Source organism: Heteronotia binoei, chromosome 17 (assembly GCF_032191835.1).
Source record: "Heteronotia binoei isolate CCM8104 ecotype False Entrance Well chromosome 17, APGP_CSIRO_Hbin_v1, whole genome shotgun sequence".
NCBI classification, from domain to species: Eukaryota; Metazoa; Chordata; class Lepidosauria; order Squamata; family Gekkonidae; genus Heteronotia; species Heteronotia binoei.
This window is the reverse complement of record NC_083239.1, coordinates 54,159,421-54,186,612: the sequence shown is the minus strand read 5'-3', so window position 1 is coordinate 54,186,612 and position 27,192 is coordinate 54,159,421. Positions and strand designations below refer to the sequence as shown.

Here is a 27,192-nt window from a genome sequence, read left to right as displayed (position 1 = left end):
CTCACAAGACTCCACAGCTTAGAGGGAGTATTGATTCAGATGGCCCTGAGAGCAAGAAATGGCAAGAAATGGAGAATGCCATTTCTCCCATGAGGGAAGGAGAGCCAGGGAAGGACAGAAATCAAGTTGTTCAGTGCACATTTGTGTAATTCTGTTTCCAGCGTACGTAAACCTAATATTTCAGATTGCTGAGGGCGAGGCCAAACAAAAGGCACCCTACCCTCAACAACATCTCCAGCCAAAACCTGAAATACTAGGTAATTTAACTTTTTAAAATGGCCAACTGAGCAACCACGTTTGCTCTGCCACAGTTTTCGCATTTGTGAAATGGGAATAAAAGGGATGTCCTTCATGGAAATTCTATGAGGGAAATAAAATGATATTAAATCACAGCTAATGTTACCATATTTTGAAAAGAGAAAAAGAGGACATCTTTCCCAACTGACTACTTCAAACAAGTGCTCAATATGATAATTTCATTTTAAATCCCCTCCTATTTAAACTGTTATAATTGCTACCAACTAGGGGTTTTCCTAACCTTCCAACTCTAAAAGAGGGAATTTTCATCAGTTTTTTTGAAGAGCCCAAAAGTGGATGGACAAAAAGAAAAAGGGGACATGTCCTCTAAAAAAGGAGGACATCGGTGAAATAATTTCATAGCGGGACAGAATTTTTAGTCAGCCTCAATTCCCTGCTCTGTAAAAAAAAGAGAATAAATAGTATATCCGTATTTAAAATATATCTGGGTCGATCAGTAAACTGAAGAAACAACAGACGCCTCTCAAGATTGTCGAAAAGCTGTGAAAACAACGGGCGGCCTTAATCAATACTCTGCATCTCTGTTAATCTATTTTTTCCTGTTTTTATATTCCTTGTTGTGTCATTGTTAACATCTGCCTTTCCTGAGGGACCCAATTTATTTATTTAAATGAACTTGCATATCAGGACAGCAAAGTAGCTTGCAAAATTAAAATTATTAAAACCGTGCTTATTAAAAACACAGTTTTTCAACAGCTAGCTAAATTGGAGGGGTTTACCCCCCCTTTTTTCCAAGTTACATAAAATACAATTTACAGGAGTAACGGTCATTTTATGAGAAATCTTCACACTTTTTACAAAAAATGGAACGACACACCTTTCCTGAGACGAATTATTTGAAATAAAACGGTGTGTGTGCTTTTCCTGAGGTAGAAATTATCTGAACTGCTAAGTTCTTTATTAATTGTATTAATTTTAGTGTATTTATAATTATTTCAAATAATTTCTACCTCAGGACAGGCATATTGCCCGTTTTATTTCAAATAATTTCTACCTCAGGAAAGGCATATTGCCCGTTTTATTTCAGATAATTTCTACCTCAGGACAGGCATATTGCCCGTTTTATTTCAGATAATTTCTACCTCAGGACAGGCGTATTGCCCGTTTTATTTCAGATAATTTCTACCTCAGGACAGGCATATTGCCCGTTTTATTTCAGATAATTTCTACCTCAGGACAGGCGTATTGCCCGTTTTATTTCAGATAATTTCTACCTCAGGACAGGCATATTGCCCGTTTTATTTCAGATAATTTCTACCTCAGGAAAGGCGTATTGCCCGTTTTATTTCAAATAATTTCTACCTCAGGACAGGCATATTGCCCGTTTTATTTAAAATAATTTCTACCTCAGGACAGGCATATTGCCCGTTTTATTTCAAATAATTTGTTACCTCAAGAGGCACACAGCACCTCACAAAGTGTGTGTGTGTGTGGAGATATGTGTGTGTGTTACACTGTACATATGTAACTTCTGTGTTTGTTATATGCTGGTCTTACAGCCTTTGGTCTCCGTGCAACAACATCAAGAGTTACTGGAAGGGAAAGGCCACTGAAACTATAACGTGTGAATTGGACACAGCGAGACAATAATCGCTCGCCTCAGGAGCCACTTTGGGCGGGAAAAGGTGAAGGGGCGGAGCCTCGCTTCTGCAGGGGCGTCAAGCAACGCCCTCAAAGACCCGCCTCCTCCCAGCTCTCTGGCCTCCTGTCAGCTGGTTGGCGGTTAGGGGAGGCGCTTCGCTCGCTTCTGACCCCCCCCCTTCACCCTCCCGCAGTCATCCCATTGGCGGAATCGGCGAAAAGAGGCGGGGGGGGGGCGAGCGGAACCTAGAAAAGGCAGGCGGGAGGGAAGAGCCGCCCTCATCGAGAAGGCGGGGTTCCGACCCCTCCCTCGCCAGCTTGAGGGAGAAGGAGCCTTCTCATTGGCCGGCAGGAGCCGCCCGTCCGCCCCTACCCAGCCCATGGAAAAGGGGGAAGGGTCCGGAGGCCAGGAGGAGGGGCCTGGCGACGTGCGTCGTTAAGGCTGCGCGCTGACGTCCCCGTGCGTTGTGACGTCGCGCGCCGCCCTCTGGAGTGTGTGTGGTGGCCAGAGCTGTGTGGGTCTGTCTCCCGCTCGCCCCTGCTCTGGGCCCGGCTGGAGTGGGCCGCGGTGACGGTGAGTGCGAGGCCCGGGCCCGGCTCCGAGGGGAGGCGCTGGCGGTGGCCCAGGGGGGCGAGGCCTGCCCGCCTCCCTCCCTCATCCCCTAGGTGAAGCAGGCCCCGCCCCTCGGGGAGGCCACGCCCCTCCCGCCCCTCGCCCAGCAGCCCCCTCCCCTGCAGTGCCCCGCCCACTTCCGCCACGCCCCCAGCTAGGGGTCCACATTCTTTCCTTACCCTTCCCCCCCCCTGTTAAGGCAGGCTTTTAGTTTGGGCCCCCCATATTAAGGCAAGGACGGGGTGGCCCACTTAGAAGAGCCGCGAGACAGGAGGGAAGGAAAGCAGAGAGATTTGGGAGGAGGGAGGGAGAGGTGTGGAGCAAGCAACTTTATGTGCATTTTCCAAGGCACCAGCTGGCTTGGTTTGGACCAATTCTGCATTAAACCTTTAATATTATGTTCTCTTGTGTTGTGCCCCACCCTCCCTTCTTCCCCCCACCCCGGTCTTATTTCCACCCCGTCCCCAGCAAGGGGGTCACATTCTTTCCTTACCCTTAAGGCAGGCTTCTAGGTTGGGCCCCCTCATATTAAGGCAAGGACGGGGTGGCCCACTTAGAAGAGCCGCGAGACAGGAGGGAAGGAAAGCAGAGAGATTTGGGAGGAGGGAGGGAGAGGTGTGGAGCAAGCAACTTTATGTGCATTTTCCAAGGCACCAGCTGGCTTGGTTTGGACCAATTCTGCATTAAACCTTTAATATTATGTTCTCTTGTGTTGTGCCCCACCCTCCCTTCTTCCCCCCACCCCGGTCTTATTTCCACCCCGTCCCCAGCAAGGGGGTCACATTCTTTCCTTACCCTTAAGGCAGGCTTCTAGGTTGGGCCCCCTCATATTAAGGCAAGGACGGGGTGGCCCACTTAGAAGAGCCGCGAGACAGGAGGGAAGGAAAGCAGAGAGATTTGGGAGGAGGGAGGGAGAGGTGTGGAGCAAGCAACTTTATGTGCATTTTCCAAGGCACCAGCTGGCTTGGTTTGGACCAATTCTGCATTAAACCTTTAATATTATGTTCTCTTGTGTTGTGCCCCACCCTCCCTTCTTCCCCCCACCCCGGTCTTATTTCCACCCCGTCCCCAGCAAGGGGGTCACATTCTTTCCTTACCCTTAAGGCAGGCTTCTAGGTTGGGCCCCCTCATATTAAGGCAAGGACGGGGTGGCCCACTTAGAAGAGCCGCGAGACAGGAGGGAAGGAAAGCAGAGAGATTTGGGAGGAGGGAGGGAGAGGTGTGGAGCAAGCAACTTTATGTGCATTTTCCAAGGCACCAGCTGGCTTGGTTTGGACCAATTCTGCATTAAACCTTTAATATTATGTTCTCTTGTGTTGTGCCCCACCCTCCCTTCTTCCCCCCACCCCGGTCTTATTTCCACCCCGTCCCCAGCAAGGGGGTCACATTCTTTCCTTACCCTTCCCCCCCTATTAAGGCAGGCTTCTAGGTTGGGCCCCCTCATATTAAGGCAAGGACGGGGTGGCCCACTTAGAAGAGCCTCGAGACAGGAGGGAAGGAAAGCAGAGAGATTTGGGAGGAGGGAGGGAGAGGTGTGGAGCAAGCAACTTTATGTGCATTCCCCAAGGCAGCAGCTGGCTTGATGTGGGGCAGTTCTGCACTAAACTTTTAATCTTATGTTCTCATGTTCCAGGTTCAGTGTAGTGGTTAGTGTTGGGCAGGTTTCTGGTTTGAGTCCCCCATATTAACGCAAGGTTCTGGGTTCAGGTCTCCCCTCCCTCTCTTAACCCTGGTCTCCTTTCTCACCGCCCCTCTGAGCTCCTGCCCTTTCTGTTTCTTTCTACCCAAGAGCACCACTTTCTAGCCAAAAAGCGTAACTGGAGGCTGCAGATAGCTGTGCTGGGGGAAAGCAGTTTCCAAGAATTTTTTTTTTTTTTAAGCAGCAGTGTGGTGTCAGAAAGTGTTGTCAGGTTGCAGCTGGCTTGTGGCGACTCAGGGATTTTCACAGCATGAGGCATGTTGGGGGTGGCTTGCCATTGCCTGCCTCTGTATAGGCCGAGCTGGGCAGCTCTGTGAGTCTGTAGCAGCGGAAAAGACCAGGAGTCCGGCAGTGGCTTAAAGGCTAGCGAAATTCATGGCAGGCTGGGAGTTTTCGTAAGTTGCTGCTTACTTTTTCAGATACAGTGTATCTGAAGAAGCCAGCAGTGGCTTATGAAAGCTCCTACCTTGCCACAAATTGTGTTAGTTTTGAAGGTGTTGCTGAACACTTGCTCTCTTCTACTGCCTATGTGTAGTGATCCTGAACTTTTAGGGTGGTCTCTCATCAAGTTTGTCTGCATCTGGATCAGATTGTAGTGCAGATGCAGCTGTTCTAGGCTCTTCCAGATATTTTTTGCTGCTTCGCATTCTCTGTAGGTTAGCAAAATCTTACTCCTCACCTTTGAGACAGTGGGGCATCGTTTCTTTTCTTTTTTTACTTTGCCTTTCTCCAAATCCCCCCCTCCCCCCATATGCACACTTACTTGCCACTTAACAGCAAGACTCTTTGGCCACAAATATCCCATCTTCTGCTCCCCCCTGACCAGACAAGGGTCTGTCTTGCTCTTTCCTTTTCTTTTTCCTTCCAAGACGAGGAGGTGCCTGTTCCTATAAATTACCAGCTATTATTAACAATATTGGTGGGCTGTTGCTTGTTACGCTTACTGCCTAACTTATTTTTTTTTTCTTGTTGCCCACAAGAGTGTTCAAGTGTTGGTGTTTTCTTCATTTTGAGGAGGATCCTGATTCTTCTAACTCCTTAGCGCACACAAACCACATGCCTTCTGCCTCCAGAGTATATTTCTTAACCTAAACTTTTCTTTCCCTGGACGTGGTCAACCCGCATTCTGCAGCAGTATCTTTTGATGGATGTTTTCTCTCTCTGGCCTCTTCCCAGGATTATCACAGACACTCTTTTCTTCTATGGTAGCCTCATAACTAATTACAGTGTTGGGCTGTGACCGGGGTGACCTTGGTTGGAATTCCCATTCAGTCGTAAGTTACTTAGGTGAATGTGAGTCAGCTGCACTCTCTCTCTCCCTCTCAGCTGAACCTGCCTTACAGGGTTGTTGTTGTGATAGTGTGGATGAGGGGAGAATCATGCAAACCAGGCATTTTGCCTTCATCTCTCCATTTAGGGTGGGCGGGGGAAGCTTCTGTTGGTTGACATGTTCTAGTTAGCCAGTCTGGAGAGCCAGTTTGGTGTAGTGGCTAAGCGCGTGGACTCTTTATCGGGGAGAACCGGGTTTGATTTCTCACTCCTCCACTTGCATCTGCTGGAATGGCCTTGGGTCAGCCCTTGAAAGGGCAGCTGCTGTGAGAGTCCTCTCAGCCCCACCCACCTCACAGGGTGTCTGTTGTTGGGGAGATTGTGAGCCGCTCTGAGATTCGGAGCGGAGGGCGGGATAAAAATCCAAGATCTTCTAGTCCAGAGAGAGCTTTGTGTTGGGCCTGGTTTTGCCTACACCTTTCTGGAACTAAGTTGCCGCGATCAGATGCTAGCCTGTGCTCTTCTCTCCACACACACCCCCCACCCCACCCCCATTCAAGAACCTCGCGTTGTCACTCTGTTTTGGGCACTAACTATTGACTCAGTTGTTTTGGCAGGCAGTGAACGCTTATCTAGGACTGTAGCTCAGTCCCGCTGCAGGAACTTCCTGTGTTCACAAAAGGTCTTCTTCCTCCCCCTCGCAACTGGCCCCTGTGGTTTTCTCCTGCTTGGCTCATGACTTCTAGGACACCTTTTGGTCTACTTCCCCTCCCCCCAGCAGTTTCATTGTGATGCTGCCATACCTGCTGCTTATACAAAGGATCCTGTTACAGAAGCCCGGCTTTCCTAGTGAATTGTGTTCCTGTAACTTTTGGAAGGCTCTTCCAAAAGTGTTATGAAATCCCTGTTCGTAGGCCTGAGCCTGGACTGTTCTGACAACATGTTGTTTTCCTATCGCTTGTTCCGTAGGGAGCTAAGGTGCTAGCTTTTCTGTTATTCAGATTTTGAAGTTCTCTCCCCGGGCTACACTTGTAGCCACTCTAGCCTGGAAAAATCCCAAGGGCTTAGAAATATGATGCTGGTATTCAAGGATGCTGAGTCCAAAGTGAACTGCCCAGGCAGGAGGGGGAACTCCCTTAGGATGGACTCCTATTCCCCCCCCCCCTCCAGGGCTTCTTTCTTTCTTGGGTACCTTGTTTGTTGCCAATGGAAACCCCACCCCACCATTTGAGTCATGATAGTTTGCTGAACCTCTGTCATGCCCTTGTTGGAAAGTCCCAGCGTTTCTGTTCTCCACCTTCTTCTCTTGTGCCTGTCTGTCTTTCTGAAATTTTTCAAGGTGCGCCAGGCTTGAAATGCGTTGTTTGTGTTTCAGCTTTTTAGGTTCAGGCCTCCTGGTTTTCTCCTCTGTCGTCGCGTGTCCAGCCTGGCCAGTAAGATTCTGGAGGAATGGGTACCTGCCTTTGCATTACGGACCTTCCCCACTGCGTTGCCGCGATTGTTCCTCTTGAGTCTGAGGAGCAACTTGGTGTACCATTCCTGCCAGAAGAACTCCACATATGCATGGGGGCAGGGGAAGCCAAACTACGCACGCAGCAGCGCCAATGGTGCTCTGTGCTAAGCATAGGTGTTGCATGTGTGACTCTTCCTTCCTGCCCCTCTGGGATGGGAGAACATAGTCTATATTTAGCACTATGTAGCTTGCAGGGCACCTGCTCCTTGCATCAGGTGAGTTAACGACAAGGCTGTTGCAACAACTTCACGTTTTCATCCAGCCACCTGTTTTTAAAATTCTGCATTTGACTTCAGCACATCGTATGAACTTTCTTTCTGTCTATCTGGTTCTAGTGCCTAATGAAGGTGACACTGTATCAACAGGTCCTTTTTAGGATGCTCTGTTTAGTTGCAAATACAGAATCTCCCTGAGTGTTAGAAGGATTCTTGGGTTGTTTTCCTAGATGAGGAAATGAGAACTGCGGTCTCTCTCTTTGAGCGAGAGCCATTTTGATCTGCTCCATGAGGAGGAGCTGTGGCTCAGTGGTAGAGCCTCTGCTTTGCGTGCAGAAGGTCCCAGGATCAGTTCCCCAACATCTGTTAGAAAGACCTTTCTCTGCCTGAGACCCTTGAGAGCTGCTGCCAGTCTGAGTAGACGGTACTGGTCTTGTTCAGTATAAGGGAGGGACGGTGGCTCAGTGGTAGAGCATCTGCTTGGTAAGCAGAAGATCCCAGGTTTAATCCCTGGCATCTCCAAAAAAGGGTCCAAGCAAATAGGTGTGAAAAACCTCAGCTTGAGACCCTGGAGAGCCGCTGCCAGTCTGAATAGACAATACTGACTTTGATGGACCGAGGGTCTGATTATAAGGCAGCTTCATATGTCCATGTCCATAAGGCAGCTTCCCATGTGTATGAAAGTAAATCGATGCCCAGATCACAAGTTATAACTCTTGGTGTTCTTTTTTTCCCCCTTCCCACAAGCACAATTTGATGCACTTTGTGGAGTCTCGTTTTTTGCGCTCTTCTGTAAGAGCTCTTGCAGTAATTAATCCTGTTTCTTTTGGCTTCTTGTTTTAATGTTTCAAAGAGCGTGACTGAGTTACCAGGCTAGCTTTTTCCCAGACTCTTGATAGCCAAAGTTCACTGTCCCTCGCTCCCTTGAATTAATGTTGGAATCCATATGCTTTGTTCTTATTTGTATACGCTGTAAAAGTAAACTAGTAAGGAGAGGTAAGAACAATTGTCCTTGGGAGGAATTCATCCTGTATACTTCCTGGTAAGTTCTCCTCCGAGGGTATACAGCGTTACTGTGCCTTGTCGTTAGGTATAATTGGCATATTCATTCATACCTGGGGCAGGTACTGTTCATAAATACTTACCCCACTTCAGAAGATGATTGGCAGCTCTGGCCTTGCCTCCTTGTGCTCATGCGGAGGTGCACCGGGCAGGCTCTTTTGCAGTTAGGGAGCCAGGACTCTCAAGAGCTTTTAATAATTACTTGTGGTATGCTTGTATGCCTGCACCAGTTGGGGAATTACTTGTCTCAAAAGTACAGACTTGGGTTAGCCCTAGCTCTCACAGATGTTGTCCTTGAAAGGGCAGCTGCTGTAAGAACCCTCTCAGCCCCACCCACCTCACAGGATGTCTGTTGTGGGGGAGGAAGGTAAAGGAGATTGTGAGCCTCTCTGAGACTCTTCGGAGTGGAGGGCGGGATATAAATCCAATATCTTCATCTACCTCACAGGGTGTCTGTTGTGGGGGAGGAAGATATAGGAGATTGTAAGCTGCTCTGAGCCTCTGAGTCAGAGAGAAGAGTGGGGTATAAATCTGCAGTTGTCTTCTTGTCTCAAAAGTACAGACCACCGCTGAGCAGAGCCTTTGATATAGGCTGACAGCTGTGTGGTAGAAGGCCCCAGCCTTATTTGTAAGAACAAACCTGGTGGCCCAGTTTGTGCAGCTCAGACTTCATGCGTCTGCATTTTGTACACTGCTTACTAGATTTGTCAGGGCGCAGACAGCAGGACTGAGGCTCTGATGCCGAGTGATCTGTCAGTCAAAGATGTCTGCCTGGAAACTAGGGAAAGCTGAAGCAGATCAGGGAACTTAGAAGAAGACATTAGTTACTGTCATGTCTTTAGAAATGCCGCACCATGTTCTGTGTCTGATAGCTGTCCGGGCACGGCAGCCTCTAAGCGGATGAAAGTTTTGTCCTGCTAGAAAAAAAGTACTTTGTGGTGTTGCCCCTGAGAAATAATCTTCGCTTCGATTATTGTGTCTGCCCCTTCAGAGCCAGCTGAACGGGTCCCCTATTTCTGCAGTGCTCCTCATTTTTGCCACATTGTCCTGCAGCTGGTGAGGGACCACTCTGGATCCTGTTTCAAGGTCTTGCTGCGGAGCAAACGTGTCAGCAAAAGGGCCCCTTACGATCCACAGGGGCAGCCCAGAAATATCGTTGTGAGCAGCACGGTGGACATGTCGCTGCGCTTTCTTAAGGCTGAGATTCTGTGGCAAACTTGGACCGTGCAGATGCGGCCTTAGCGTGTGCTGCCCCAGCGAAAAGCCAGCTTGTGTGCATTTTGGACGAGGCTTGCCCAGTCATTGTCTATTAACAAGGTACACCGACTAAACGCAGTTGTCCGCATGACTTGGTTTCATCAAGCAGCTGTGGCGAAGGATCGTGACGCAGGAGGCATTCCTTTGATCGCACCTGCGTTCACGTGAACGCAAGCATTGTTCAGAGGGGTGTGTTTTTATTTTTTGTCTCCTGTAGTCGCTGGTGGACTGTGCCAGGTTTTAGGGTTACATTCTACATGGGGGGACGTGTGGGGAACATTGCAGAGCTTTCGGTTTTGTCTGCTATAGTAAAAGTAGACATATGTGCCCCGAGGAACTCTACCTGTGTACTGTTCACACAGACCGAATTATGGCTCCCTCTGAAAGGAGTGCTGTTATTTCTTTGTCACAGGAATGGGTGAGAGATGCTAAAAAAATTTTTGTTGTCGCACCGTCGAGTTCAACTCTTTGCGACCCCATGGACAGAGTCACGCCAGGCCCTCCTGTCCTCCGCCATCCTCCGAAGTCTGCCCAAATTCGTGTTTGCTACATCAGTAATGCTGACCAGCCATCTCCTCTTTTGCCGTCTCCTCCTTCTTTTGCCTTCTGTCTTTCCCAGCATCAAGATCTCCCAACGAGTGCTCCCTTCTCATTTGGTGGCCAAAGTATTTGCGCTTCAGCTTCAGCATCTGACCTTCCAGGGAACAGTCTGTGTTGATTTCCCTTAGGACTGATTGATCTGATCTTCTTGCAGTCCAAGGGACTCTACAGGTTCTTTAAAATAGGACTTTCCTAGACTTGTCTAGTGGACTCAGGATCCTGTTAGTGACTATGCAGAGAGAGTCAACCTCTGAATCCTAGTAGCAGGAGGCAACATCAGGGCAAGGCCTTGGTGTCTCTGCCCTCTTGGATCTCCAGAGGAATTGGTTGGCCACTGTTTGAGCTAGGAAGCTGGACTAGATGGACCCCCCCTGTTCTGATCCAGCAGGGCTCTTCTGATGTTCTTCTCAGGGGAAGGCCTCGGCCTCTCTGCCCTGTTGTTGGCCTTCCATAGGAACTGGCTGGCCACTGTGTGAGACAGGAGGCTGGACTAGATGGACCACTGGCCTGATACAGCAGGGCTCTTCTGATGTTCTTAATAGCATCTAAGTCTCCATCGTTGCTTTCTATCCCAGCCACTAGCACCGTGATCCACACCTGTGGAGTAGAGCTTGTCTAGCCCTCCTTCAAACACACATGTGGCTCCAGAAAGCATTCCATCCTCCCTTTCGAAGGTATAATTAGAACCAGCTGCCTGGTTGCTGATGCTCCTCTGGACTTCTCCTGGCTGTTTTCTTTTGGAGAATGTGCTTGCTTTGGTTGGCTTTAATGATAGTGTCCAGAGAATCCAGGCACTCAGACAGCCACTTCCTCAGTCTCTTTCCCCGCTCTCTGTGGCAGGCGCTTGTTCTTTATTTAAGGGTTTAACAGCAACATGGTTTTTAAGAACTGCTTTTCTTCTTTCGCCATAGAGCCGTTTATGCCCATGCCATTGCATGGCGGACTGTTACAGCTGAGCCGAAAGCTGCGTTGCTCATATTTTGTAGTTTAAAACTGAGCCTGATGCAAATTGGCAAAGGCCGTAAGGCATTCTAGTTTATAAGCTGAACGGTCTGTTTCTCAACTTGGGCTGGGGTTTTTTTGCTAATGCATATTCAGTCATCTAACATGTTTAGGCTCTGATTTTGAACCAGATCAGTTTCCAAAGTAGTTTACAGTTCATATCCATCACGATAAGCAATTCGGGGGGTGCGGAGAGGGCAAGCCTTCCTTTCTGAGAGAGGCTGCATTCCTTGTGAACTCTCCTGACATTTTGAGTAGCTCCGATCGTTGCCTGCTTAGCCAGCCTCTTTCTCTGTATTTTGAGTTTTACTTCATTTACTTCCTGAGAGGTCTTTTCTCTATGCAGTGAAAGACGCTTCAGCAGGTGCACTGGCCTTTATTGGGTTTAGCTGAATGCCGAGAAGCTCGAGCTGTCAGTCGCAAGGGCTCCACTCCAGATGCTGACCTTCCATCTCGCCCGTCACCTTCCAGCAGCTGCGAATGGCTTCTGATGTTGCTGCCCGAAGCAAAGAGCTTCTTTCATGGCAGTGCTGAACGGTGCAGCCAAACGTCTTGGGAGAGCCCCAGTAGCTGTTCCAGGCACTTGCTGGAAGGTGGAGAAGTGGGGGTGGTTGTTTGCTGGAGATGACAGGTGACTGGATGTAAGACTTCAAGCCCCATAGGCAGACCTCAGTCAAGAAGCAGGCTTTCAAACGGCCATCCTTTCTGAGTGGTGGTGGTGTGGGCTCTGCAAGATTCAGACATAGCTTGGGGCATGGAGATGCTCACCCTCTGCTCTCTTTCTTCCAGGGGGATCTGAAGTTACCTGCAGAGAAAGCAGACCCACCAGAGGGCTCAAGGAGAGTTGAATAACTTTGCCACAACAAAGCCTCTCTTTCCATGCTATCCTGTCCTCTGGCGAAGGGGAAGATTGGTGCCAGGCTTTCCCCCCTTGTGCCGAACCCTCCAGACGTGAAGCTGAAACCATGTGAGGGGCCCTTCCCCTGCTTCCCTTGACCCCCGTCCCGGGTGAGCTGCTGCTGAACCTGAGGCACCGGCCACCATGATGTTCCGGGACCAGGTGGGCATTCTCGCCGGCTGGTTCAAAGGCTGGAACGAATGCGAGCAGACGGTGGCCCTGCTGTCGCTCCTCAAGCGTATCTCTCGCACCCAAGCCCGCTTCCTGCAGCTGTGCCTGGAGCACTCGCTGTCAGACTGCACCGAGATCCACGTCCTGGAGTCCGAGGCCAACAATGCAGGTGAGTGAGCGTCTGATAGACCTGTGAGACTCGAGAGCTCCAGCCTAACGTCGTCGCTTCTCCCCTCGGTTCTCTGGTCTGTAGTAAAGGAAGCTGTGAGTGGGCGGTGTAGGCCCTGCTGGAGAAGTTCTGTGAACTCGTGACCATTAAATAATAAATGCATTATCTAGAACGGGGCCCCACCATGGTGCCCACGGGCACTGTCATGTCTGCCAACACCTTTCCTGGAACCCACCTGGTGTTTTTGGGACGGGGCTGGTTGGGTATGCTTGCCTCACAAGGACTCCTGATTGGCATCTAGAGAGCTGATGGTACAGATTAAAATACAGCTGTTTTGGTGACAGCTGCCAATACAGTGTTGGTTTTATTCTGTCTCTCACTGTTCTTTCCCAGTGCGTTTTTAAAGACTCTTGTCCTCTGCCGTTGGGGGGCTTCCTTTGTGTACGGTTCTGCTTCTCGTGGTGGCCATTTTGCAGTCTTGCCCCCACCACCTTGTGTCAGAATTCCAAAGTGTTCACGAAGGTTGGGGGCCCCTGATCTATAGGATAAAATAATACTTTGCCACAACGATGATTGGATTGCTAGCTGCCTGCCTGGGTTTGGTTTTTTTTTTTTGGTTTTTTTTTAAGAATGCAGAAGATTCATTTTGCCTGATCCAGTATCCTGTTTCCAGTGAGGGGCAGAAAGATTTCCCCAAAGATTTCCACAGGCAGGATGTGAAGGCGGTTCCCCTTCCCCCAACGCTTGCCTTCCTGGTCACTTTGGTGTAGTGGTTAAGTGTGGAGCCAGTTTGGTATCGTGGTTAAGTGAGCAGACTCTTATCTGGGAGAACGGGGTTTGATTCCCCACTCCTCCACTTGCACCTGCTGGAATAGCCTTGGGTCAGCCACAGCTCTCGTAGGAGTTGTCCTTGAAAGGGCAGCTTCTCTCAGAGCTCTCTCAGCCCCACCCACCTCACAGGGTGTCTGTTGTAAGGGGAGAAGATACAGGAGATTGTAAGGCGCTCTGACTGAGTCTGATTCAGAGAGAAGGGTGGGGTATAAATCTGCAGTCTGCTTCTTCTTCTTCTGCTGTTGCTCCTCCTCCTCCTTTTTTGCCTCCTCCTCTAACCATTCAGAGGCTCCACTCTGGTTAGGGCACCAGTCCTCTGCTGTCTCTCAGCTTCATTGGGTGACCCCAAATGTGCCAGTATCAGGAAAAAACTCCTTAGTCCCTGTTCATGATTGTATCACCTTTTATGGCAATAGGCTTTCACATGTTATGCGGTAAAGACTTCGGAGCAGTCATCAGTTACAAGCTCGGCTTCTGACAGTCTGGGCTCCGATAGCCTGTGTGATGGACGTGTTCCTTTATCCGGGTTCACATTGAGATTTATGCTGGATCTGAAGCAGTCCTTTTGGCTTATTCCTGACGGGTGACCGGCGAAGCCGATAATGACAGGCACTTGCAAATTGAAGAATGTGGCGCATGCCTGTGGGCTCATCAGCTGAGAAGGGCCTAGTGTCCCTAGAAGTTCAACTGGATTCTACTACTCTATATGAATGTCCTTCACCCTAATTAGCCTCTCTGTCCCTCAAGCAGAGCATGTCTGAAGCTTTTGGCTTGTAGAGCTGGCAGATACAATCTTCTTGCTTTATCGGTGAGGGGGGAAAAACACTCTTGCAGCTCTCTGTAACCACAGCATCTTGAGGCAAGAGACAAGGAAGTCAGATTGGCTCCATTTTTTAGATGCAGCCTGGAGGCCAGGATTAGGGGCATGAACTTCTTGAAGTCCCTCCTAGCTCTAATCTCAAAGGGCTTTTGTGTATAGCACTGGGCATCCCTGCACTGGAGCATACGTTACTGACTTGTCGTCCTCAAGAAGGAAGCATTGCTTGTCTTTTGCGCACAGATATAGCATCTTTGGGAAATGGTTCATTAATGATTTGGAGTTGGGAGTGAGCAGTGAAGTGGCCAGGTTTGCAGATGACACTAAATTGTTCAGGGTGGTGAAAACCAGAGAGGATTGCGAGGCACTCCAAAGGGACCTGTTGAGGCTGGGTGAGTGGGTGTCAACGTGGCAGATGAGATTCAATAGGGACAAGTGCAAAGTAATGCACATTGGGGCCAAGAATCTCAGCCACAAATACAAGTTGATGGGGTGTGAACTGGCAGTCTGACCAAGAGAGGGATCTTGGGGTCGTGGTAGAGAACTCACTGAAAATGTCAAGACAGTGTGCGATTGCAATAAAAAAGGCCAGCGCCATGCTGGGAATTATTAGGAAGGGAATTGAAAACAAATCAGCCAGTATCATAATGCCCCCTGTATAAATCGATGGTGTGATCTCATTTGGAATACTGTGTACAATTCTGGTCAGCACACCTCAAAAAGGATATTATAGCATTGGAAAAAGTGCAGAAAAGGGCATCTAGAATGATTAAAGGTTTGGAACACTTTCCCTATGAAGAAAGGTTAAAACGCTTGGGGCTCTTTAGCTTGGAGAAACGTCGACTGCAGGGTGACATGATAGAGGTTGACAAGATGATGCATGGGATGGAGATGGTAGAGAAAGAAGTCCTTTTCTCCCTTCCTCACAATACAAGAACTCATAGGCGTTCAATGAAATTGCTGAGCAGACAGGTTAGAACGGATAAAAGGAAGTCCTTCTTCACCCAAAGGGGGATTAACATGTGGAATTCACTGTCACAGGAGGTGGTGGCGGCTGCAAGCATAGCCAGCTTCAAGAGGGGATTGGATAAAAATATGGAGCAGAGGTCCGTCAGTGGCTATTAGCCACAGTGTGTGTGTGTTATATTGGCCACTGTGTGACACAGAGTGTTGGACTGGATGGGCCATTGGCCTGATCCAACATGGCTTCTCTTATGTTCTTATGAAACTGGATCTAGTACAGATTGGCATGAGTGTGTGGCGATTTCATATAAACCTGGTTAATGGACTCAGCCTGTGGTTGTTACATGGCTCAACTATTGCAGTTTTTCCAGTGGTTGAATGCTTTAGATGTATCTTCCCCTCTCAGCATGTGCCTGGAGTGGACTAAGACCAAGAGAGTGTGTGTGGTGGTCATATTGACAGAGAAAAGCTACTGGGGAAACTGTTTTTCAGAATTTACCGTCGCTCGTTGAATAAGCCCTGTGAGGAAAAGTTGAAGGAGCTGGGTTATGCCTAGCTTGGAGAAGAGATGACTGGGAGGTGGCACAATGGACATCTTCAAGTATTTGAAGGGCTGTCTTATAGAGGATGGAGCAGAATAGTTTTCTGTTGCCCCAGGAGGTTGAACCAGAACCAATGGATTGAAATGAAATCAAAAGCGATTTCAGCTAAATATTAGGAAACAATTCCTGACAGGGTGATTCCTCATCAGAGCACGCTTTCTTGGGAGGTGGTGGGCTCCCCTTCGAAGGTTTTTTAGGCAGAGGTTAGATGGTCATCTGACAGCCGCTCTGATTCTGTGGATTTAAGCAGATTATGAGAGGGAAGGCAGGAAGGGATGAGCCGGTGCTTGGCTCTCATGGCCCTTCCTTATATGACCAGGGTAATGCCAATCACCACTTTGGGGTCAAGAAGGAATTTTCCTTCAGGTCAGATTGGCCCAGGAATCCTGTAGACTTTTTTACCTTCTTCTGGGCATAGAAGAAGACTGCAGAAGAAGACGACTGCAGATTTATACCCCGCCCTTCTCTCTGAATCACAGACTCAGAGTGTCTTACAATCTCCTTTCCCTTCCTCCCCCACAACAGGCACCCTGTGAGGTGGGTGGGGCTGAGAGGGCTCTCACAGCAGCTGCCCTTTCAAGGACAACCTCTGCCAGAGCTCTGGCTGACCCAAGGCCATTCCAGCAGCTGTAAGTGGAGGAGTGGGGAATCAAACTCAGTTCTCTCGTATAAGAGTCCACACACTTAACCACTACACCAACCGGGGGAAATGGGGGAGGGGAGAGGTAGTTGTGAATTCCTTGCATTGTGCATGGGATTGGACTACCCTTGAGGCCCCTTCCAGCACTGTGTTTCTGTGAGCAGTATCGGGGCCTGGGTGTGACCCTGCGCACTCTTCTATACCGGTGCCATTGAAGCGGAGGTGTGATTAACACAGAATTCCACAGGAGAAAGAAATATCTCATTCGTTCTCATTTTGTCTGTATTTAGATTACTCTCAGGGAATAACAGGAACAATCAGGTTTTTAGTTTAAGGGGGTGTCTTGGCATGTAAGACTTTGCTTTGGTGCTGAAGGGAATAGAGGTTGTCTAGCCACCCGTGGATGTTGGGCCTTCCCTAACTTGCATGAATTTTGTTCCCTCTCCCAACAGCCATCATCAGCCAGTGGCATCAAGAACCCAAGGACAAAGTAGTCTCAATGCTCCTCTCCCACCTGCCCCTTCTCCAGCCTGGCAACACCGACGCCAAGTCGGAATACATGAAGCTCTTGCAGAAGGTGCTGGCGTACTCCATCGAGAGCAACCTTTTCATAGAGGAGAGCCGGCAGCTCCTCTCCTATGCTCTCATCCACCCGGCCACCACGCTGGACGACCGCAACTCTCTGGCTCTTTGGCTCAACCATCTCGAGGAGCGTCTCTCCGGCGGCTACTCTAGCCAGGGCAGGGGTCGACCCGACACAGCCTATCACTCGCGCCAGGGCTCGGATGAGTGGCAAGGCCCGGTGGACGCAGGCCTCGGGGAACTCGGGCACGGCTGGCAGGAGAAACCACCCCGAGAAAATGGGCACATGTCCTTCCACTCTTCTGGGTCGGTGCCATCGGCCATCAACAGTATCGGGAGCAACACAAATACAGGTGCGGAAAGGTTTGCTGGGAGTCAGGTCTGTGAGCCGGGGCTCACCTTGCCTTCTTCGGGTCATGCTGGGTGTAGTTTCCCCTTGTGGATTCTCTCCCAAGTTGCCAAGAGCTTGCTCGAGAGGATGGCTTTTTCTGCAATTTGCTGTGGAGTACCCAGCTTGCTAGGTAGCCCTGTGGTGCAGAATGGTAAAGCTGCAGTACTGCAGTCGGAGCTCTCTGCTCATGACCTGAGTTCGATCCCGGCGGAAGCTGGGTTCAGGTAGCCAGCTTAAGGTTGACTCAGCCTTCCATCCTTCTGAGGTCGGTGAAATGATTACCCAGCTTGCTGGGGGGGAAGTGCAGATGACTGGAGAAGGCAATGGCAAACCACCCCGTAAAAAGTCTGCCATGAAAACGTTGTGATGTGACATCACCCCAGAGTCAGAAACGACTGGTTCTTGCACAGGGGACTACCTTTACCTTTTTTTACCTTTTTACCCAGCTTATTGGGGGTAAGGTGTAGATGATGGGGGAAGTCAATGGCAAACCACTCGGTAAAAAGTCTGCCAAAAAAATGTCTTGATGTGACATCACCCCATGAGTCAGTAATGACTCAGTGCTTGCATAGGGGACTACGTTTACCTTTTAGTCGCATGAGTCTTATTGAACTGGATTGGAGCAGCACTAAAACAGCAACGTGAGAGAATTTTTTGGAGAGGTTTGAAATTGCAAACCTATTTTTTTCCTCAGCTCAGCTCCGTTATGAGAAGACAGTTGCTCATTCTATCCCACTTAATAGGCTTCCTGCTTTGGTTTGTTGCATTATGGGATATCGGGTGTTTTTACACTGGCAGTTTGCGACTATCTCCTCATTGTAAACTCACCTTTTACATCACATTACGTTCTCATAACCGTTTCGCATTGTTGCTTCCCGAGGCATTTACGTTTGTTTCAGTGAGATGGGTTTCGACAACTCCAAAAAAGCATTTTTCTCAAGACTAGTTTTGGTCCAGTCTTTGCTCTGTGGGCGTTTCAAACTTGTATTGTAAGTTTTCCTGCAGTTTTAAAAGACTCCTCCAAAAGCCACCACAAGGTGCAGTAATTTTGCATGAGAACTGACAGCACTTGAAATTTTTACATATCATTGCTTGCCTCATCTAGTAATTTAAATGTGTATTGTTTTTGCAGTGTTGACACAATTTCCAAGCAATCGTGTAAGCGCTAGTATTCCAGCTGTCCTCTGATCAGAGACACACGCCCCCTCCCAAAATTGAAACGCTTCACTGTAAAAGGAAAATAATTAAAGCGGAACAGTGGCAGGCAATTTGAGGACTCTAAAACTCTGGATCAAACTGAATGTAAAAACACCCATCATCTCATGAGAAAGAAGTGGACTTACTGTAGTTTGTAGGAGAAGTGAGCTTTTGCTTTTTTTCCTGAGAGCCAGTGTGATATACTGATGAATAGCAACAGACTTTCACCTGCAGAACTGAGTTCGATTCCCCACTCCTTCACCTGAATTCTGCTGGGTGACCTTGGGCCAATCCTGGTTCTCTCAGAACTCTCTCAGCCCGACCTACCCCTTAAGGTGGTGGTTGAGTGTTGAGGGGAGAGGAAGGGAGGGCAGTTGTAAGCTGCTTGGAGACTATTTAGGGTAGAGAAAAGTGGGGTATAAAACCTTTTCTTTTCTTCCTCGAAGGATTGCACAGTAAGCTTTACCTTCTGAGAAGCGTTTGTTACCTTGAATTTTTATCCCGCCCTCTCCGCAAGCGGACTCAGGGTGGCTGACAATTAGTTCAAATAGTTTCAAACAATAAATACAATTAAAACATTTTATGGTGCTGATAGATAGATAGATAGATAGATAGATAGATAGATAGAAAGATTTATTGTCATTGTTCTCAACAAAAAGAGAGCAACGAAATGAGGTGCTCTTCCACAAAACATACCAACACATCAAACACACATATTCATATTCATACCATTTAAATACATCTAAAACCATTTAAACCATTCAAACCATTTAAATACATCTAAAACAGATAAACATTCATAAAACCATTTAAACCATTTAAATATATCTAAAACAGATAATCCTTCATAACCCTGCATTCAGCCTAACCACAGCACTTGTTCAGCAACAACCTAGGCAGGATCGTCCTTTGCTAACAGTGATCCTGTAGCGATCGCAGTTTCTCAGTAGTGTAGGCTGGCAGTCCTCTCCCAGTTTAGGTACCAAAGGCCTGTCGAAATAACTCCGTTTTGCAGGCCCTGCAGGGCCCTTATGGCCTCCAGGAGAGCATTCTACATTTCAGGTGCTGCCTCTGGGAAGGCCGTGGTCCGTGTAGAGCACAGCCTGGCCTCCCTTGGTCCGGGGATGGACAATAGATGTTGTGTCCCTGAACACAGTGCGCTCTGCGGAACATGTGGAGAAAGGCGGTCCCTAAGACAGGTAGGCCCCCGATCATATATATAGGGCTGTAAAGGTCAGTACCAACACCTTGAAACGGACTCGGAACACAATACGTAGCCAGTGCCGCTCTTTCAGCATTGGCTGAATGTACCCCTATCAAGGGAGCCCCATTCACAACCCCGCTGCCACGTTCTGCACTAGCTGTAGTTTCTGAGTCAGGGTCAAGGGTAGCCCCATGTAGAGAGCATTACAGTGATCCATTTGCTGGAGGTAGCTGTTGCCAGTGAACTACCTCGCTGGTTTAATGAGGGCTTCAGTGTGTGTTGTTCAGGTCTGTCTTCGACCCCCCCCCCCAAAAAAAAATACAGCCAGAAAAATGATGCTGCTTTTGCAGGTTCTTCTTTCAGCTTTGGAAGTTGCTGTTAGAGTTCTGGGCACCAGCCCTGCGTAACCTGTTTGAATCAGCTAGGTTCAAGCCCAGTAGCACCTTAGAGACCACCAACATTTTCAGAGGTACGAAGTTTCGAGAATCAAAGTTTCCCTTTGTCAGATGAAGGAAGCTTCGGCTCTTGAAAATTGGTACCCTGAAAACCTCGTTGGTCTTCAAGATGTGTGTGAACTCCGATCTGACTGTTCTACTGCAGACCAACACAGCTGCTCTTTGGAATTCTCATAACATTTGAATTACTCTGTGCTAGGTTTTTTGGGATTCAAAGCTGCCTAACTGGATAAACAGACTTCCGGTGCATAAGCTGAATTTTCTTTGCTTGTACTTCAGCATTGCCCATGTGTTTCCTTTCCTCAAAGTCTCTTCTCAAGCTACATTGATGCTTCCTGACTGCCAAAGACGGCCTGCATCAGAGAGGTGCACTGTTGACCCCCAGTGACTTTATGGACCGTCTTGGACAGATCTTAACAGTCTTTCTCTCTTTAGTGGTTAAGTGCGCAGACTCTTCTCTGGGAGAACCGGGTTTGATTCCCCACTCCTCCACTTTCAGCTGCTGGAATGACCTTGGGTCAGCCTTAGCTCTCGTAGGAGTTGTCCTTGAAAGGGCAGCTTCTGTGAGAGCCCTCTCAGTCCCACCCACCTCACAGGGTGTCTATTGTGGGGGAGGAAGATAAAGGCGATTGTAAGCTGCTCTGAGACTGTCCTTGAAAGGGCAGCTTCTGGAAAAGCTCTCTCAGCCCCACCTGCCTCACAGGGTGTCTGTTGTTGGGGAGGAAGGGAAAGGAGATTGAAAGCCGCTCTGAGATTCAGAGTACAGGGTGGGGTATAAATCCAATATCTTCCTCTAAAGGGAGAGCCATTTTGGTGTAGTGGTTAAGTGTGCGGACTCTCTTATCTGGGAGAACCGGGTTTGATTCCCCACTCCTCCACTTGCAGCTGCTGGAATGGCCTTGGGTCAGCCTTAGCTCTTGTAGGAGTTGTCCTTAAAAGTGCAGCTTCTGTGAGAGCCCTCTCAGCCCCACCCACCTCACAGGGTGTCTGTTGCGGGGGAGGAAGATAAAGGAGATTGCGAGCCGCTCTGAGATTCAGAGTATAGGGCGGGATATAAATCCAATGTCCTCCTTCTCTCTCTGCAGCTCTCCCCTGCCAAATCCATCCCAGCCCACTGAAGCGCTCCATGTCCCTCATCCCCACCAGCCAGCAGGTCCCCAGCGAGTGGATGAGCGTGGAGGAGATGGCGGCTCGGCCCGCCTTCATCCCCAGCGGGGAACATGCCCCCCTCTCGCCCCAGAGCAGCGTGGCCTCCTCAGGCAGCGAGCAGACGGAGGAGCAGTCCGGCAGCCGCAACACCTTCCAGGAAGACGGCAGCGGCATGAAAGGTACTGCAGGGTTGTTGGGGCGGGTGGCAGACTGGAACCGTGCCCTTCCTTGCAGTAGAAATAGCTCTGCGATCAGTGCCAGTTCTGTAACTTGTGTGCAGCAACCCAGTTCTGTCTCACTTGCCTAATTCTGGCGATGGGATTTGGGAGTCCTGCCAAGAACAGCTGTATTTTTGCCTGGGGCTTGGTTGCATTTCTCACCCTTAAGACTGCACGTGTCCCTTTCTCCTCCTCTCCCCTTAGAACAGCCTGTGCAAAGCCAAGAAATCTCACTGGGTAGATCTGTCTGTGCTCCTTTTCAGCCACACTCGCGCTATTTGCTGTTTCCCCCAGCTAGAAGAATCTGGCCCCGTAGCCAAGGCTGGCTCGCCCACTAGGCAAACTGAATTGTCTCCCCCCCCCCGTGCCCCAGACAACTGCCTAGTTTGCCTCTCTCCCTGCTGCTGCTGCCAGCCACCGCCAGCCCCCTCCCTTCCCTTCCGCCATGCTCCGCCCATCTCCCTGAAGCTCGCCACTGCTGCTGCGACCCTGCCTGGGGCACCATGCACCCTTGGGCCGGCACTTCCTGTAGCAGTCCCGTCTGTGACATTAGTGGGATCACAGCCCCCTACTCTCAGCCATGACTGCCGGTCGTCAGTTTGCCCCTCCCGTTTGAAAATGCAAACAGCATTCGATGATAACCGCAGTAGAGTGACGTCAACCGGGGCTGGGAGACCCCTTGCAAGTCCTTGTTCTTGGGCCTTTTCAGGCGCTAGTTTTGGTAGTCCCTTCCCTGCACATGAGTCCACTTTTTACTAAGCCTTTCTAGTTCAGCACCATTGAATTTCAGACTCGGCCTTCTGGATGCCCAGTGGGTTTGTCTTATTTCCACTGCTTCAGCTCGCTCTGCAGATAATTGGGAAACCAGTCAGCTTCTGGTCAGCAGTTCGGCTGCTTCTTTGTTGAAACTCCAAGTAGGAGACTCAGTCACACACAGGAACCTGGCAGTTGAGCCTGGGACCTTCCGCACACCAAGTAGATGCTCTGCCACTGAGCAATAGTCCCTCCATAGAGGAACCATACAGCAGCCACTGGAGAATACAGAGTCAACATAAGAGAAGCCATTTTGGATTAGGCCAATGGCCCATCTAGTCCCAACACTAAATTGTTCAGGGTGGTGAGAACCAAAGAGGATTGTGAGGAACTCCAAAGGGATCTGTTGCGGCTGGGTGAGTGGGCGTCAATGTGGCAGATGAGGTTCAATGTGGCCAAGTGCAAAGTAATGCACATTGGGGCCAGGAATCCCAGCTACAAATACAAGTTGATGGTTTGTGAACCGGCAGAGACTGACCAAGAGAGAGATCTTGGGGTCGTGGTAGATAACTCACTGAAAATGTCAAGACAGTGTGCGATTGCAATAAAAAAGACCAACACCATGCTGGGAATTATTAGGAAGGGAATTGAAAACAAATCAGCCAGTATCATAATGCCCCTGTATAAATCGATGGTACGGTCTCATTTGGAATACTGTGTACAATTCTGGTCACCGCACCTCAAAAAGGATATAGCATTGGAAAAAGTGCAGAAAAGGGCAACTAGGATGATTAAAGGGTTGGAACACTTTCCCTATGAAGAAAGGTTTAAAACGCTTGGGGCTCTAGCTTGGAGAAACGTCGACTGCGGGGTGACATGATAGAGGTTGACAAGATTATGCATGGGAAGGAGAAAGTAGAGAAAGAAGTCCTTTTCTCCCTTTCTCACAATGCAAGAACTCGTGGGCATTCGATGAAATTGCTGAGCAGTCAGGTTAGAACGGATAAAAGGAAGTCCTTCTTCACCCAAAGGGTGATTAACATGTGGAATTCACTGCCACAGGAGGTGGTGACGGCTACAAGCATAGCCAGCTTCAAGAGGGGATTGGATAAAAATATGGCGCAGAGGTCCATCAGTGGCTATTAGCCACAGTGTGTGTGTGTGTGTGTGTGTGTACATATATATAGAGAGAGAGACCGACCACTGTGTGATACAGAGTGTTGGACTGGATGGGCCATTGGCCTGATCCAACATGGCTTCTCTTATGTAGCACTCTGTATCACGCAGTGGCCAAAACCACCAGCGGGGCCAGAACTCTAGAAGCCCTCCTTCTGCTGCCTTCCCCAAGCACCAAGAAGACAGAGAATTACTGCTGCAGACATGTTTGATCAGGCCAGTGGCCTAGCCAGTCCAACACTCTGTGTCGCACAGTGGCCAAATCCCACGTGCCATCAGGAGGTCCGCTGGGGCCAGATCTTCAGAAGCCCTTGCGCTGTTGCCCCCCAAGCTCCAAGGAGACAGAATATCACTAGGAACATGAGAGAAGCCGTGTTGCGATCAGGCCAGTGACCTATGCAGTCTAACACTCTTGTGCCACACAGTGGCCAAAACCCAGGGGCCCTCAGGAGGTCCACCAGCAGGGCCAGGACTCCAGAAACCCTCCCAACATGGCCCCCCAGGCACCAAGAAAGCAGAGTACCACTGCCACAGACAGAGTGTTCCATACATACCTTGTGCTAGTAGCCACTCATGGATCTCTGCCCCCATATCATCGTCCAGTCCCCTACTGAAGCTGTCTCTGCTTGTATTTGCCACCACTTCCTGCGGTTGGGATTTGGAGATCTATGTTTAATTCTCTGCACATCTTAAAACTCTCCCTCTGTGGGCAGCTGGCCATCCCGAATTACATCTTTATTCTTGGCCCTCTGCAGATGTCCCCTCATGGCTGAAGAGCCTTCGCCTCCACAAATATGCAGCCCTCTTCTCCCAAATGACCTACGAAGAGATGATGACCCTGACAGAGCAGCATCTGGAATCGCAGGTACTGGCAAGCAGGCGAGAAACAAGAGTCCTCTGTGCAGCGGGAGGAAGTTCCAGTTCAGCCTGGCATCCTTCGACACTTGGGACACGTGCATTGAACAGGGAGGAGTGGAGGTCACGTGGCGTAAACGTTTGCGTTGCCTGACTTGTGGAATGCTCCGTGCGAGCTCCCTTCTGCCTCTCAAGCTAGGAGAGACTACTTCTGCATCTTCAGGTTTTTCCACATAACCTTGAGAGCTAGAAACTTGCCCAGTGAAAAGAAGCTGAGGGGCTTATGCCAGGGGTGTCGAACTCATTTGTTGTGAGGGCCAGTCTGACATAAATGAGACCTTGTTGGGCCAGGCCATGTCAGGTTGGGCCGGGCCATGTGTGTACGTATTTAAATATTAGGTAGCAGAGATATAAACTTTATAAAGGACACAGACAAACACAATTTAAAAAAGAAACCACCTTAAAATATGCTTAAAACGTTAGCGCTTGTTGGTATTAAAGTTGCTTTCTTTGTCTCTCCCATGGGATCCAGGGAACTGGGCAAAGGAAGCTCTGGCTCCTTCCTTCCTTCCTTCCTTCCTTCCTTCCTTCCTTCCTTCCTTCCTTCCTTCCTTCCTTCCTTCCTTCCTTCCTTCCTTCCTTCCTTCGTTCCTTCCTTCGTTCCTTCCTTCCTTCCTTCCTTCCTTCCTTCCTTCCTCCCTCCCTCCCTCCCTCCCTCCCTCCCTCCCTCCCTCCCTCCCTCCCTCGTCAGGGGACCAGAAGGGGGAAGGAAGAGAGACTTGGCTCAGTAGCCCTGCTGTGTGATTGAGAGAGCCTGGCAAAGCAAAGCAGTTTCTACCCCCCCTCCTTCCTGAGGAGCCTCAACCAATAGAGAAAATAGAGGTTTTGCCCTGTAGCTCCTGTGCAATTGAGCAAGCCTTGCAAAGCAAGCTGTTATGCAGAAGGAAGCAAGAAAGAGGGAGAAGGAAGCAGATGACAGCCAGTTGCTTGAGGGCCTGATAGGAGCCCTCTAGAGGCCTGATTTGGGCCCCCGGGCCACATGTTTGACGCTCCTGGCTTATGCTGTTATGCAGCATGCTAGTCATGGTTGTGCCTCTTTCAAGAACCTGCAAAGATGCCTTTTCCATGAGATGTATTTGTGTACCATTTTGGGGGGTGGAGGAGGGGGAAGACCACATGGCTCACTTTGTATATCCACGCGGCGCATGAGAATGTTCACCCACGGCTGTCTCTTTCTGCTCCCCTTGCTTGCTGCTTCCGTCTTCTCTGCACAGAACGTGACCAAAGGAGCAAGACACAAAATAGCCTTGAGTATCCAGAAGCTGCGGGAAAGGCAGAGTGTCCTGAAATCTCTGGAGAAGGTAAAGGAATCATGCTGATCACCGTACGGGAGGGACCGTGGCTCGAAGGCAGAGCCTCTGGTTGGCATGCAGAAGGTCCCAGGTTCAGTCACCAGCATCACCAGGTAGCAGGTGATGTGGAAGATGTCAGCCTGAGGCCCCACAGAGCCACTGCCAGTCTGGTTTTGATGGACCAGTGGTCTGATTCAGTGTGAGGCAGCATTGGGTGTTTGGGGAAGGGCTGTGTCTTAGTGGAAGAGCCTCTGCTTGGCGCACAGAAGGTGCCAGGTTCACTCCCTGGCATCTCCAGTGAAAAGGGCCCAGCAGTAGCGGATGGGCAAAACCTCCACCCTGACATCCTGGAGAGCTGCTGCCAGTCTAGGTAGGCAGTACCGACTTTGATGGACCAAGAGTCTGATTTTGTATAAGGCCAGCTTTGTACGTGCAAATGAAGGAGTTGCCGCAGAAAGAAAGAGCTGTAGTTAAGAACAAAGGAAGAGCCCTGCTGGGTGAGACCAATAGTAGAAGTCCAGCGTTTTGTCTTCTACCAGACCTTTGAGTCCCTTGCTCTCCCAGTGTTGGGGACCCCTGATACAAGTCCTCAAATAGCCCCATGCCACATTGGAACCGTGACCTGAGATAGATCTACCAGCTGCTGTCAGAAAGCAGGCAAGCGCCACGCAGCGACACTTGTACTTTGCTTAGGTTGTTCTTTCATCACTTCTTAAAATGTACCGAGAGTAGCTTGAGGAGGAAATGGCCACAAAGAAAATACAGAGAGACAGATTTGCTTTTAAAAAGCCGTAAAAGAGCTTCGGCCAGAGCCATCCCCCGAAGAATTGCCCACGTAAATAACAGTGTCTTGACCCAGCACAGTAGGTTTCAATCGACTAGGCACCAAGTGAGTAGTGGAAGGGCTGTATCACAGCCAAGACACTGCCCTCCCCCTGAAGAGCTCTGTCGCTGGTATTTTGTTTTGTACACTGTGTATCCCCTTATATGTTGGTCTAGAATAATTTGTGCAGACTCTGCTCTTGAACAGCAAGCTGGCAGGAGCTGTACGGTGGTTTAACTTCCTTCTGGCAGCCCTCCTCAGTTTTAGACTTTGCCTTGTTCTGGCCCCATGCCGCTCAAGGAAATACACCTCTCCTCTTTTTGTTAGAAAATGTTTCCTGACACAGTCAAACAGAGCCCAGCCCTCAGCTGGCAAATTGAGAGCTTCTGGGGTTTTTCCAAAACTGGATGCTGAAATGGAGTGTAGAATTTCAGGCCTGCGTGCTGAAGTCTTGAACTCTCTGAGATACAGCCAATGTTGCATTTGTCTTTTTTAGCCACAGCGGGATGCAGTGGCTAAAAAAGGCAAATGCAGTATTGGGCTCTATGAACAGAAGTATATCATCCAGATCACGTGAAGTGATGGTATCGCTCTGGGGAGGCCTAACCTGGAGTCTTGTGTTCAGTTTTGGGTACCACATTTTAAGAAGGATCTAGACAAGCTGGAACGGGTCCAGAGGCAGGCGGCAAAGATGGTGAGGGGTCTGGAGACCAAGTCCTATGAAGAAAGGCTGAAGGAGCTGGGCATGTTTAGCTTGGAGAGGAGGCGGCTGAGAGGCGATATGATCACCATCTTCAAGTACTTGAAGGGCTGTCAT

General features: G+C 49.4%; 1 protein-coding gene across 1 annotated transcript in view; it reads left to right on the top strand.

Annotated features, from left to right (window-relative positions):
* The first annotated feature begins 2,287 nt into the window (after positions 1 to 2,287).
* SAMD4B (sterile alpha motif domain containing 4B) overlaps positions 2,288 to 27,192 on the top strand; it is a 44,007-nt gene continuing 19,102 nt past the window's right edge. The window contains exons 1-6 of the mRNA XM_060258223.1: positions 2,288 to 2,473; positions 11,919 to 12,367; positions 16,673 to 17,155; positions 21,135 to 21,377; positions 24,101 to 24,210; positions 25,475 to 25,561. Of these exons, the coding sequence (XP_060114206.1) occupies positions 12,172 to 12,367; positions 16,673 to 17,155; positions 21,135 to 21,377; positions 24,101 to 24,210; positions 25,475 to 25,561 (1,119 nt within the window). The 5' untranslated portion in view covers positions 2,288 to 2,473; positions 11,919 to 12,171. The remainder of the gene's footprint in view (positions 2,474 to 11,918; positions 12,368 to 16,672; positions 17,156 to 21,134; positions 21,378 to 24,100; positions 24,211 to 25,474; positions 25,562 to 27,192) is intronic.